General features: G+C 40.2%; 1 protein-coding gene across 4 annotated transcripts in view; it reads left to right on the forward strand.

Annotated features, from left to right (window-relative positions):
- The window catches only part of dnm3a (dynamin 3a), a 30788-nt gene that overhangs the window by 3579 nt on the left and 14452 nt on the right, over nt 1-12757 (forward strand). For 3 of the 4 annotated variants that reach the window (XM_089000569.1, XM_089000570.1, XM_089000567.1), the window contains exons 6-17: nt 62-265; nt 1916-2014; nt 2808-2968; nt 3038-3180; nt 3846-3981; nt 5133-5200; nt 5926-6064; nt 6138-6224; nt 6317-6387; nt 6465-6525; nt 8617-8643; nt 10346-10450. In XM_089000569.1, coding sequence (XP_088856695.1) covers nt 62-265; nt 1916-2014; nt 2808-2968; nt 3038-3180; nt 3846-3981; nt 5133-5200; nt 5926-6064; nt 6138-6224; nt 6317-6387; nt 6465-6525; nt 8617-8643; nt 10346-10450 — 1301 coding nt within the window. The remainder of the gene's footprint in view (nt 1-61; nt 266-1915; nt 2015-2807; nt 2969-3037; nt 3181-3845; nt 3982-5132; nt 5201-5925; nt 6065-6137; nt 6225-6316; nt 6388-6464; nt 6526-8616; nt 8644-10345; nt 10451-12757) is intronic. The other variant, XM_089000568.1, reaches the window with a different exon arrangement.

Raw genomic sequence — 12757 nt, forward strand, 5'->3', positions numbered from 1 at the left:
CCTCATGCTTGCATCATCATCGCACATCCACTCAAAGCGCGTTAACGTCTGTCCTGTGCAGTGCTCAACCTGACCCTGGTGGACCTACCCGGCATCACCAAGGTTCCTGTGGGCGACCAGCCGCAAGACATCGAGTACCAGGTGCGAGACATGATCATGCAGTACATCTGCAAGGAGAACTGCCTCATCCTGGCAGTGACGCCTGCCAACATGGACCTGGCTAACTCCGATGCGCTCAAACTAGCCAAAGATGTCGATCCACAGGGTCAGTATCTCATCCATACTTGCTGCCAATCATGGCTAGAGAAACAAAGTATAGGGCCGTTATTATGTACCGTATTTTCCGGTGTGTAACGGGCACCCAAAAGCTTTCATTTTCTTCAAAAAAATGACCTGGCGCCTTATACGCAGGTACGCCTTATTGAAGTTAATCATATAAGTTATTGAAGTCATATTGAGCCTCAAAAGCTCTCGCAACTACTTCTCAGCAGCCACAAACTCCATTTTGAAAAAGTGGTGCGCAACCCCAGCCTCGGCAGTAGCGCTTATAATGTGCTCTGCGTTATATTTGGAAAGCTTATATATATTCATACATATTTGGAAAACCTTTTTATTTATTGAAGGTGCGCCTTATAGTCTGGTGTGCCTTATAGGTGGAAAACGTTTCAAAATGCACCAATCATTGGGGGTGTGCCTTATACACAAGAAAAAAAACGGTAAATTGGCATATCGACCCTCCCCTACTTACGGACATTCGAGTTACAAACAACGGTCCATTCAAACTTTTTTGCTCTCTAATATATGGAGTATTCTCTCCAATTATACATGTACATATACAGTGATACCTCGGTTTTTGACCATAATCCATTTCAGAAACCAGTTCGAAAACCGATTAGTTCAAAAACCGAAACAGCATTTTCCATTAGAATCAATGTAAAAAATCTTAATCCGTTCAAAGTCTAGAAAACCACTTTTTAACTATTTCATCGCATAAACTGGATAAAAACTTAATAATAGAGCAGGTCATGTGGAAAATTCTATAAAAACAAACTTTTATTTTCACCAATTTTTTACTTTAACATCTGTACATAAAAATCTATCTTTGTGGCACGGGGTGTGTTGGCACCTATCCCAGCTGTCTTTGGGCAAACACAGGGCACACTAACGTTTCAAACCATCCCCTGCTTGCTTTAAAATCATACTATTCAGGAGATCTTAACCAAATATGTCAGCATTTTCGCAAAAATAAAACAACAATATTAATGCGTCGGTCACAATGAGACAATGAGGAAGACGTGACATATAAGGAAGTGACGTATAAGGAAGCACAGGGTAGTCGAGTGATGCATTCAGATGCACTCAGTTTGTTTGAGAACCAAATTTCGGTTGTATACCGGGGCATGAAAAATCTGACATTTTTGGTTGTAAACCGAATGGGATGAGAACCGAGACGTTCGAAAACCGAGGTTTGACTGTTTATAGAGCATATATTTTATTGTTTTTTTTTTTTTGTTAGTACAACCCAGTACAGGTTACTTATATGTACAAGCCTTATTATACTTATATAAGGCTTAAACATACATTCCATACAAAATATAGCACTGAAGCAACTTACGAACAAATTCACTTTACGAACGACCGTTTGGAACGTGTGTCGTTCGTAACTTGGGGAGCGTCTGTGCTTTTATACTCTGGCAAAATTGAAAACTGCTTGCTCATGAGTATTTTTAGAAAGTGGCAAAACATTACTTATGTGTTTAAATTATTACTTTCTCGGTGAGCAAATACTTCATGAACTCAACTATTTCTATCCAAGCTGTTCAAAATGAATTTTCCGTATGTCAAATTTTCTAAATCTAATCTTTAAATCTATACATTGTACTTAATCCACCCCCAATACCCCAAACTATGATAGGCCAGCGCACGATAGGTGTGATCACCATGCTGGACCTGATTGATAAAGGAACAGATGCTCGGCAAATACTCGAGAATAGATTACTTCCACTGAGACGAGGTGAGTCACCGTGTATGCGTCGGTGCTTGTGTGAGATGAGATAAGGATTTACAGTGAAGCAATACCAGGTGTTTGGCGAGTTCATATATCTTGCAAAAATGCTTTAAATGCCTTATTCACAGGAAAATCCCCAAAAGTCAGCAACGCAGAGCTGTAGATTTAGTCACGGTTTCTTAAATTGTAACATCCATCCATCCATTTTCTAATGCGCTAATCCTCACAAGGATCACGGGCGTGCTGCACCCTGAACTGCTTTTCAGCCAATCACATTGCAAAATAGATGAAAAACCATCAAATCAATCACACATATGAACCATTTAAAGTACACCCAGTGATCCCCCGCTACGTCGCGGTTCACTCATCGCGGGTTTAGTGGATCGCAGATTTTTTTTTTTTCACAAAAAAACAAAATAAATCAGGAAAAAACGTCTGTGTAAGCTGTCAGTCGTACAGGAGTTTCGCTCCTCATCCGAAAAGCTTCGTCAGCAAACTAAAATGTTGCTGGTAGCTCTGGCCAAATTACTCAGAGGTTTTGTACATGGCTGTGGCTTGATTGGTTCCCAGCGCAGAACAGAACATCCCCACCTTGCAGGTTTTCACCTATTGTGGGGGTTCTGATCCCCATTAACCACGATAAATGGGTAATTACTGTATTACATTAACCTGCTGTGCAGTTTTTTTTGAATGTGGGAGGAAACTTCAGTACCCGGAGAAAACCCGCACAGGCATGACGACAACATGCAAAATCCACACATCACAAAACGTTGTTTTGTTTAATTTTTTTCCTCACCAGGTTATATTGGGCTCGTGAACCGCAGTCAAAAGGATATCGAAGGGAAAAAGGACATTAAGGCAGCCTTGCAAACGGAGAAAAAGTTTTTCCTTTCCCACCCAGCGTACAGGCACATGTCTGACAGAATGGGTACGCCGTACTTACAGAAGTACCTCAACCAGGTCAGACGGCACAGAAGCGGAACCATATCATCCTATGCCAATTGTTCCTTAAATTTCGTTTGTTTCCAGCAACTGACGAACCACATCTGCGACAGTCTGCCCGCCCTCCACAGTCACATGCAGTGCCTACTTGGGTCCATCAGTAAAGAAGTCGACATGTACAAATTGTATAATCCAGATGACCCCATGTGCAAGACCAAGACCCTCATCAAGTCAGTCCCCCAAGGGTGCACAGTAAACACCCATGAGTCCTTAACTCATTCACTGCCAGACATGTGCAAAAAAAGGGTTTTTGTCATTGTCACTTGAATTCCAAGACCCACAGAATATTGAGTTTTAGGACTAGATACAAATTCAATACAGCGTTTATTAACCTTGGACACTCTTCTTTTATCAGAAAAAAATAGTTAATTCCTAAATTATATGGGTCTGGAGTTATATGAGCTTGAAGTGGGGGCAGCTGTACAAAATACAATACATACATGTTGGTTTATATACTATCTCTTTAACAACAGCGAAAGCTGGAACAAAGCGCTTGCATGGAAAAAAGGAAAATGGTGCCCCTTTGTGGAAAGGGAAAAAACATTGCCAGAGGTCTGTCCAGCACTTTATCACCACCCAAGCAAGAAAGTGCAAAACCCGAACAAATTCGGCAATGGCGCTCTACGTCATATTTTCAATTCTCGAATAAGTTCGTGAACGGCAGTGAAGGAGTTAAAATGTTCAAAATTGCGTATAGAAATATTTTAAACAGTGAATATTCCAAAACTCATCTGACCACATGAACCATGACTTGCAAGCGCAAATAGGCAGGGCCTCGCTTTACATTTTTTTTTTCTGGTAGTTCCTCATCTCCCGCCATGTCTTCTATTTCTAGAGTCGTCCAACAACTGGCGGGTGACTTTGAAAAGTTAATTGAGGGATCAGCCGATGAAGTGAACACCGTACACCTATCGGGAGGAGCAAGGATTAACCAGATCTTCCATGAGCGTTTCCCTTATCAGCTGCATAAAGTGTGTTTAACTTATTCAATGTTTTGTAACACTTTGAAACAAAATATAATTCGTCTTTGAAATTTTTAAGAACCTGGACAATTGCACAGACTGTATCACTTTTTGGCAAATTTAAAGGACAACTGACGTCTCCGGACATGTTGTGTCCATAATTTGGAAAATTGCTTCAAATGACTTCTACTGAGCGTATTTTACAAAGATTCCACCGCATATAGCTTTATTTTACGTTTTAAGACTCGTGCTGAATATTCCGGAAGTCTTGTTTTTGAGTTGGTGACGAGTCCGTACGTGACGTCACTGAAGGAACGCCCCTGACCGAAGAAAAAAAAGACACATTGTAGCAGTCCTTCCATCACGTCAATGCTTGTTTAATCTGAAAAGTTCGTGTTGCACCAGAAAGAGCCAGAAGAGGGCGTCCAAGCTCCATGTAAGGAATTTATCAGCCTGTGGAAACGGGCTGATTCATTCCTCACAGGAGCTCGGTGGCCATTTTCTGCCTCTTTTTGGGTGAGACATTTCCCCCCAATGTTGCCTCAAAATGGCACGGAATAAATTATTTAATCGTTTGCAAACATGTATGCTTTCCTCTGCAGAACTATTTGAATCATATTCATAACTGGATGTGGAACAAGAAAGCATATTCTCCGAAACTGAAGCCATTGTTTTGATTCTACAGCAATGCAAGACGTGTTGGCGTGATGTCACGAACTGGGGGCGGGACTTTATGAAAATGCCCAATTCGCAGCTCAATTTTTTTGCAGATTTTGGACACTAAGTCATTTTTATTGGTGTTTTGCTTTTAAATAAAAATATCATACTGTGTATTTCGGGTATTTTAGATGCTATAAAATGTTTTTCTGATGTCAGTTAGGAAACAAAAAAGTGATGTCGGTTGTCCTTAAAGGGTTTATACTTTGAACTGTGAGTAGAAAATGTGTCCCAAAAAAGCCCCAATTGAAAAGCAAATATGCTTTGCAGATAAGCACTATATCGCAAAGCGTTATTGTCATCATTTCATATCTGTGGAGCGCCATGTGACATTGGTGATCATCAAAGATTGATGAAGACAAAAAGAAACGGACACAAAATTGACATTTTAACATTTAATCGCTAACAACGGGCTCTTTGTCGTTGGTTTTGTTGTGCCCCAGATGAAGTGCGACGATAGAAAGCTGCGGACGGAGATCGCCTACGCCATCAGGAACATCCACGGCGTCAGGTGATGTCGTCCTTTACTTAGGATTTTTGACTGAGTTTTGTTGTTGGATTGCATTAGCCTTTGTGTCCTTGAGTTTTGAAAGGCGCTTCAAAATTAAATGCATTATTATTATTATTATTATTATTATTAGTAGTAGTAGTAGCGGTAGTAGTAGTAGTAGTCTTGCAGAGGAGAATTTTACATTTCACAGCAGCAAAGTTATGGAAGGAAGAGGAAAGCAAAGCAAGAAGTAGAAAAACAATACAGGAGCTGCTGCTGGAAAGGCAGCCACTTTCATGGCGTCATTTTGAAGTAAAAGAACAAAAACACTAACAAATAATATGACAACACAAAGACACAGTCAGTCATTCAATCTTAAGCACTTTCTGCACCCTCTTTGTTGTATTAAGCAGTTCGAGACGAAAGAGGAGAGTCTCAAAGCGTCATTTTCACCAGTGGATCAGAGACGTCACGGTGGAATATGTGTGCACGTCTGCTACAAGCTAAATGTTTAAATCAAACACGAAGCTGTAGCATCCATTGACCAAAACAGATTGCCTCACATCTCCCGTCACACATAAATCCACTTCGATTCCAAGCCGCGACAGTTCCACATACGCATCGGCAAAAGAAAACACATAAACAAAAAAAAAGCAAGGCTCATGAGAGTACTTTCTGATGTCATCCTACTCGGGAGCCATCTTGGAGTTCTTGTCGTAGTAACTTCTTTCTTCGTTCACCTGCAGGACGGGCTTATTCACCCCCGACATGGCTTTTCAGGCGATTGTAAAGAAGCAAATCTCCAAACTGAAAATTCCATGTTTCGGCTTTGTCGACATGGTCTGCAAGGAACTGATCTCCACCATTCATGAGTGTTTTAATAAAGTAAGCGTGCATAGGTGAGCCATATGTCAATGCCATTGTGATTTTTACCTAAAGTGACCTCTTCTCCCTAAAGATCAGTTCTTTTCCAAAACTACGGGAAGAAACGGAGCGTCTCGTCACTGCCGAAATCAGAGAACAAGAGAGCACATGCCGAGATCAGGTCAGTCACCCACGTTCGGATTGTCACATTTATTATCCATTTCCGCACCGCTCAGATTTTCTTCCGGTTCATCTACATTTTCCTTTCCTCAGATCTCTCTGCTCATTGATATGCAGCTCGCATATATTAATACCAAACATGAAGATTTTATCGGCTTTGCTCAGTGAGTAAACTTTGGAGAAGTCTATTTCTTTCAAACAAGGAGTTAAAAAAATTAATCCAACCTTTTTTCTTCCTCAGTGCTCAACCTCTGTCCCACCGTAGCGAAAACAAGATCGTTAATGCCAGTGGAGTCCAACAGGTGCGACTTTCATTCCAAACGTTATTTGCTCAATTTAAATCGTCATAAAGTGTTGGATTAGCATTTTTAAAAGTACTGTATACGCATTCGGTGTCAATCATTAACTCATTCACTGCCTGACATTGCAGTGCAAAAATGTTTCCACTCCAATGCCAGGGTTTTTGTCATTGTCAATCGAATTCCAGGACCCACAGTATATTGGGTTTTAGAACTACATAAACATTCAATGCAGCGTAAGAAACCTTAGACTCTCTTCTTTCATCAGAAAAATAATTAATTTCTAAATTATGTGGGTTTGGAGTTATCTGAGCTTGAAATGGGGGCAGCTGTCAGCAAAATACAATGCAATACATACATATTGGTTTACATAGCGCTTTAACAACAACTCAAGCTTTAACAAAGCGCGAACATGGAAAAAAGGAAAATGCTGCCCCTTTGAGGAAAGGGAAAAAACATTGCCAGAGGTCTGTCCAGCACTTTATCACTACCCAAGCAAGAAAGTGCAAAACCCAAACAAATTCGGTAATGGCGCTCTACGTCATATTTTCAATTCCCGAATAAATTTGTAAATGGCAGTGAATGAGTTAAAATCAGGTTTCATCAACGTGGCTTGCAACCATGAATATTTCACCGACATGAAAATTGTGTTAAATAAAACATTTATGTTGATGAAACATGATTTTAGCGTGTGCAACCAATTCACGTACTGTTTCTATGTAAATCAGCGAGAGACCATATAAGCCATTTTTAATTTCCATATTTTCTACACTATAAGGCGCAGCTAAAAGAAAATATTTTTTCAAAAACTGACCATGTGCCTCATAATCCGGTGCACCTAATGTTTGGAAAACATGTCAAAATATGTCATTCATTGAAGGTGCCCCTTATAATGCGGTGCGCCTTGTGTATGGAAAAAAAGTTTTAAATGTTATTTGTAGAAGGTGCACCTTATATTCCAGAAAATACTGTATATTTACAACTTCAAATAGCCCATCCCCACTTTCAGACAAAAAAATGAACTTATTTTAAACACAGTGTGAAAGTACAGTGAGACCTCAACTTAAGAACTTAATTGGTTCCCAGACAGAGTGTGTAAGGCGAAAAGTGTGTATCTCAAAAAAAAAATTCCCATAGGAAACCATTAAAATGGGAATAATCCGTTCCCGGGTTTCCATAAAATATACTTTTCAACTAAATAAGCCTTAAAACTACACACAACATACCTTATTCTATGTATAATAAATGTGCTATTGTATTGTAATGAAAGAAATACACTGCATTGTGTCATAAAGTCACTTTATTTACATTTGTGATGGTCCTTGATGGAATGGCGTTGGAGGTCGAAGGTCAAAGGGAATTGCTGTTTGCAAAGAGAGGCGCATTACATGAGGACTGTAATTAAAGAAATAAATTGTGCTGTAAAATAAAGTTTTATTTACCTTTTTGATGGTCGTTGATGGCTTATGGAAGGAGAGTTACCTTCCATCAGGACTGTTGGTAACTTCACCTCTGGTGCTGTTCGGTGGTGTGCTTCCGCCGAAAATCACTCCGCCAGCCGTGGTGGGTGTGTATTATGAAAATAGTGCTTATTATAAGGTTTAATTTTCCGAAATTTGACGTTTGTAAGATGAAAAGTTTGTAAGATAAGGTGTTTGTAAGTTGAGGTCTCACTGTACTTGAATACAACATTCAGCATAAAATGAATAAATAATGTGCAAGAAATATGGATTTCATATTGAAACTTGATGTTTAACCTGTCAAGTAATTTCAGAGATTAGTTTCTAAATATGCTAACAAGCTTCCCCGCTATCATTCTTGTTTTTCAAGCATTGATGGCATACGCAAATCATCGTTAAAATGCTTTCAAAGCCGCCAATGAATACACGGCGGAGCATTTTTACGAAAGTGGTTCCAATAATGATGATTTGTTCCACACAGTCTGTCCACTGCGTTCAAACCTCAGGACCGTTTTTTTTCTGATTTAATTTGTTACACAGCGTCTTTCATGATGCAGTAAACTGTTCTTAAGAACCAAGGGGAGTTGATTCCAATATTCATACCGTGTGTTTTTTTTTTCCCACCTATCTCCAGGGTATGACCCCCCCTTCAAGTCTAATAGTAGGATACCAATCTATTTAAGCTTTTTCTGGACATACTATATATGTGCACAGGATTCTGGGTCGGCATGATGGTTGCAATTGTGCACAGTGACAAAAAAAAGGCCTTGTGCCGCTTCATTAATTTCTTCTTCTTCTTATTATTATTTTTTTTTTGTCGCCTGACGCACATGCATTACTAATGTCAACCTTTCATCCCAACTTTCGTTCCCAGTTTACCGGTATCGCATTTATTTATCTCCAGCGCCGTATTTCTTTCCGTCTCCTGCCTGTTCTGACTTTGTGATGGAATACTGCTTTTCTGTTTCGTGCTTCAATTTCCTGGGAGGTGTTTCACTTCTGACCTTCCTGTACAACTTTATTTTCTATTAATTTTCACAACTTTTGCTCTGTTTATCAATTGGGTCATTCGTTACCGCCTTACGTTGCAGGGGTCCTCAATTTACAATACTGCTGTGGCTTCTGCCGATTTCTGCTTAATATTGCGCTTTCGAAATATACAATAAGTAGCCAAATCAGTATTTATTTAATAATAATTATAATAATAATAGTAATACATTTCATTTCTAAGCGCCTTTCAAAACTCTCAAGGTCACTTTAATCAGAATCAGAAAACCTTTATTCGTCCCACAATGGGGAAATTTGCAGTCCACAGCAGCAATTTGAAAGGGGATGGGGTGGGGGGGTGAAAGGATATAAAACAAGATATGTGTGTGGGTGAACAGCGGCAGCCACACATTTATTTATTTATTTATTTATTTATTTATTTATTTATTTAGATAGTTTATTTGTATTTATTCATTTATTTATACATGCATCTATTTATTTATGTTTATTTATTATTATATTTCTTTCTTTTGTATTATTAATTTATCTATGTATTTATTTATTTTTTAATTAATTTATGTATTTATTTTTATTTATTAGTATTATATTTCTTTCTTTAATATTAATTTATATATTTATTTATATATATATGTAGTCATTTATTTATTATTAATTTATTCATCTCTTTATTTATTTGTATACTGTATTCATTTTGTCATTTATTTATTTATTTATTCATTCATGTATACATTTATCTATTTATTGATTTCTTTTAATTTATTTGTATTTTCTTTATTTATTTGTATTGCAAGTATGTGTTTATGTATTTATTAATTTATCCACATATTTATTTATTGATAACTTATTCATCTATATATTTATTTATTTGTATATTCATTTAGTCGTTTGTTGGTTAATTAATTAATTTATTTGGTCCATCTCACGCAGCAGCCATTTTTCCACTTGCTGTAGACTGAAAGTGACTCCACAATTGCTTAATGAAGTGCTGTCTCCATGTATGAAAATACATTCAATACCGTCGGTTTGCAATAATTGTGCCGCTTACGAAAGCCTAATTGTATTTCGGCCTGGGAGTAGAGTCTCATCATTAAGAACGAAAACTAGGCTAATTTCAGCGAGGCTCGAAAAAAACAAAGCAAGAAGTGTGCACAATTACTTTTGGAATATTTTTCCAAAAGCATGTCACTTTTAAAACACTTAGGAACTGTTTTAAAATGAGCTGGCAATGCATTTTTCGTCACCTTTCACTCATAATTGAGGTCCCCTGTTTCAATCCGCAAAGCTGTTCTCAAATTAGCGCTACCTCATTTAAGCTTACGCTGCCTTTAACTGCCTTAATTTTGGCTTCTATGCAGGTTATACGAAAAGGATGGCTCACCATCAACAATGTCAGCATCATCGCCAAGGAATACTGGTTCATTCTCTCCGCCGAGAGCTTGTCCTGGTTCAAGGACAACGAGGTGAGTCCATTCAGGTTTTGATATTCAAAAGAAAACACAACAGGACATTTTAAAAGGCACCTTGGCTTTATTAGAAGGATTCATCTAGAAACAAATGGGATGACGGAGAAATAACGGAGAGGGAGGTCGACGGAATAGTAGTTGCACCAAATTGGGCGCTCCTGGTGTCAGTGGGGCTGCCATCTGTCTGCCTGTCTGTGCCTGCTGTACAGGAGCAGAAGGTCTGCACAGCAAGTGTAGACAGGCAGACACACCACAACAGTCTGGTCAGGGGGCTGACGTCATGGGGAGATGGACAGGAAGTGAACGCGTGAGGGGTGAGGGGGTGCAGAGGGAGCATTAAAAAAAAAAGACAACTGTAGTTTGACAGGAGAAAGAATTAAAACGCAAAATATGTGATTTGCAAATCGATTCAGAAAGCCTGTTTAGCAAAAAAATAGCATCCTTGATTGACATGGAAGTTTCGTCGGCTTGTCACATAGCCTCCCCCCCCTCCCCCAACCCAAAAAATATATTTCTCCTCAATCGGTCTCGCCCTTCCATTCACTCCCCTCTTCCCCCCTTCTTCCTCCTTTGGGATTTCAGGCATTTGGAACGGCTCACTTTGACACAGCTGGAGTTGCCCCAATCCAAACAGACCAGCAAACACACACACATTCACACACACTGAGGACAGACTTGTATATACAGTATACGATACACACGCAGAGCTTGATATAAACACACCGGCATGCAAATGGCGGGGAAAAATATACACTCATTTCGACACACACACGGTCGCTTTGGAGATAAACAGAGCGTTCCTAGACGCAGTGGCCGCAGGCGCGCTTACTTGCAGCCGACCGCGATGTTTTCTTTACTTGATCACTTCCACACATGACGCGATGACATCACTGTGGCATCCCTCGGTGGGCTTTTAAGTGTGTGTGAGACCCTTGCACAAATCAGTTCTGTCATTCTGAAATGTGTGTGTGTGTGTGTGTGCGCCAATGCAAGCTGAGCGTCTGCTTCCTCTCTTGAAAGTTTCTACTCACATTCCCGCCCACACTTTGTCCACAGACATTTTTCCTCAACTCTCACCGCCTTTTTTTTTCCTTCTTCACCTCCCTTCTTCCTTCTCTCTTATTCTCTCTCTCTCTTTTTCACTCCTTAGCTCTTTCTGCGGTTAGCAGTCCCCCTGGGACTATGTGCATTCCTGACTGCAAAATTTGAAGCTTTTATCCCAATACCAGCTTCCAAGATCTTCTTAACCAGAGAAATCCCACATGGCTCTTTTTACATGCAAACTGCCCCTTTTTCCTCTCGCACACAAATACCCACATTTCCACCTCTCCGTCCCTTGATTTATAACAAACCCGCACTTTCCACGCCTTATTCTTTTTTCCCTGGATAACAAACATGCAATCGCGTATCAGAATGAGCGTCCTTATCGCCGCGGTGCACCGAGCAGATATACATACATTCCTTCACCCCTGCCTTAGTGGTCCCACGGGCCTCCTGAGGATAAACAGACTGCGAACTAATGCATACACTTAATCTACATGCTTCTCTGTGTGTATGTGAGAGGCCTGTTCCATGTCTCGCATCCATTAGACGCCGCTCCAGACCCAAAAGCCCTGATCTATGACACCTGGTCCTGCCAGATTTAAGAGTCTACAAGCAGTCTTTACAACACAAGACCATAGCGGAACTTGCAGCAATGCTAAAACGCTAGCTAATTAAAACACTTTTTTTTTCTCACAAATTTGCCGGTAGTGTATGCAAAATACAAATCGCTCTCCTCTCCTGAAGCATTTCCGTGCACAGTCTAACCAATGTGCAGACTACTGTACACCACCAAAATCCTGAACAGGTAGTCTGAACACTGGGATGACGGAGCAGGACCCCTTTTTCTCTTTGGCCTTTTCCCACGCTGGCAAATGTTTTTCTGGTTCATCGTATCCCGTCTCCCCATCTTCCGATCATCCGTCCGTCCTTCATCCGTCATCCGTTCTTCTCGTTTCTGGGACTTTATAGCCCGGTGGCGTCCCACGATAGTATCCAGTTCTCGACGTGGCACTTTGACTCATTGGGAGCCGTGCCTGTTAAGCTCGGGAAGGCAGAAGGGAATAAGAGAGGAGAGAGAGGCCGGCGGCCATATATGGCATGACCGGGGGGGGGGACAATTTTTGGGATCGTCGCGATTCTCTCCCCGGTTTTTCCAAGCTGGCCTCTCAAGTGCTCCTCAAACCCCTTTTCCGCATCTCCTGCCGCGGAATTAACCTCTCTCTATCCTTCCTTTTCCTCATCTCTACTTTCTGCCTCTGG

Source organism: Hippocampus bargibanti, linkage group LG07 (genome assembly GCF_051943395.1).
Source record: "Hippocampus bargibanti isolate YZ-2025 linkage group LG07, ASM5194339v1, whole genome shotgun sequence".
In the NCBI taxonomy this organism is placed as follows: Eukaryota; Metazoa; Chordata; class Actinopteri; order Syngnathiformes; family Syngnathidae; genus Hippocampus; species Hippocampus bargibanti.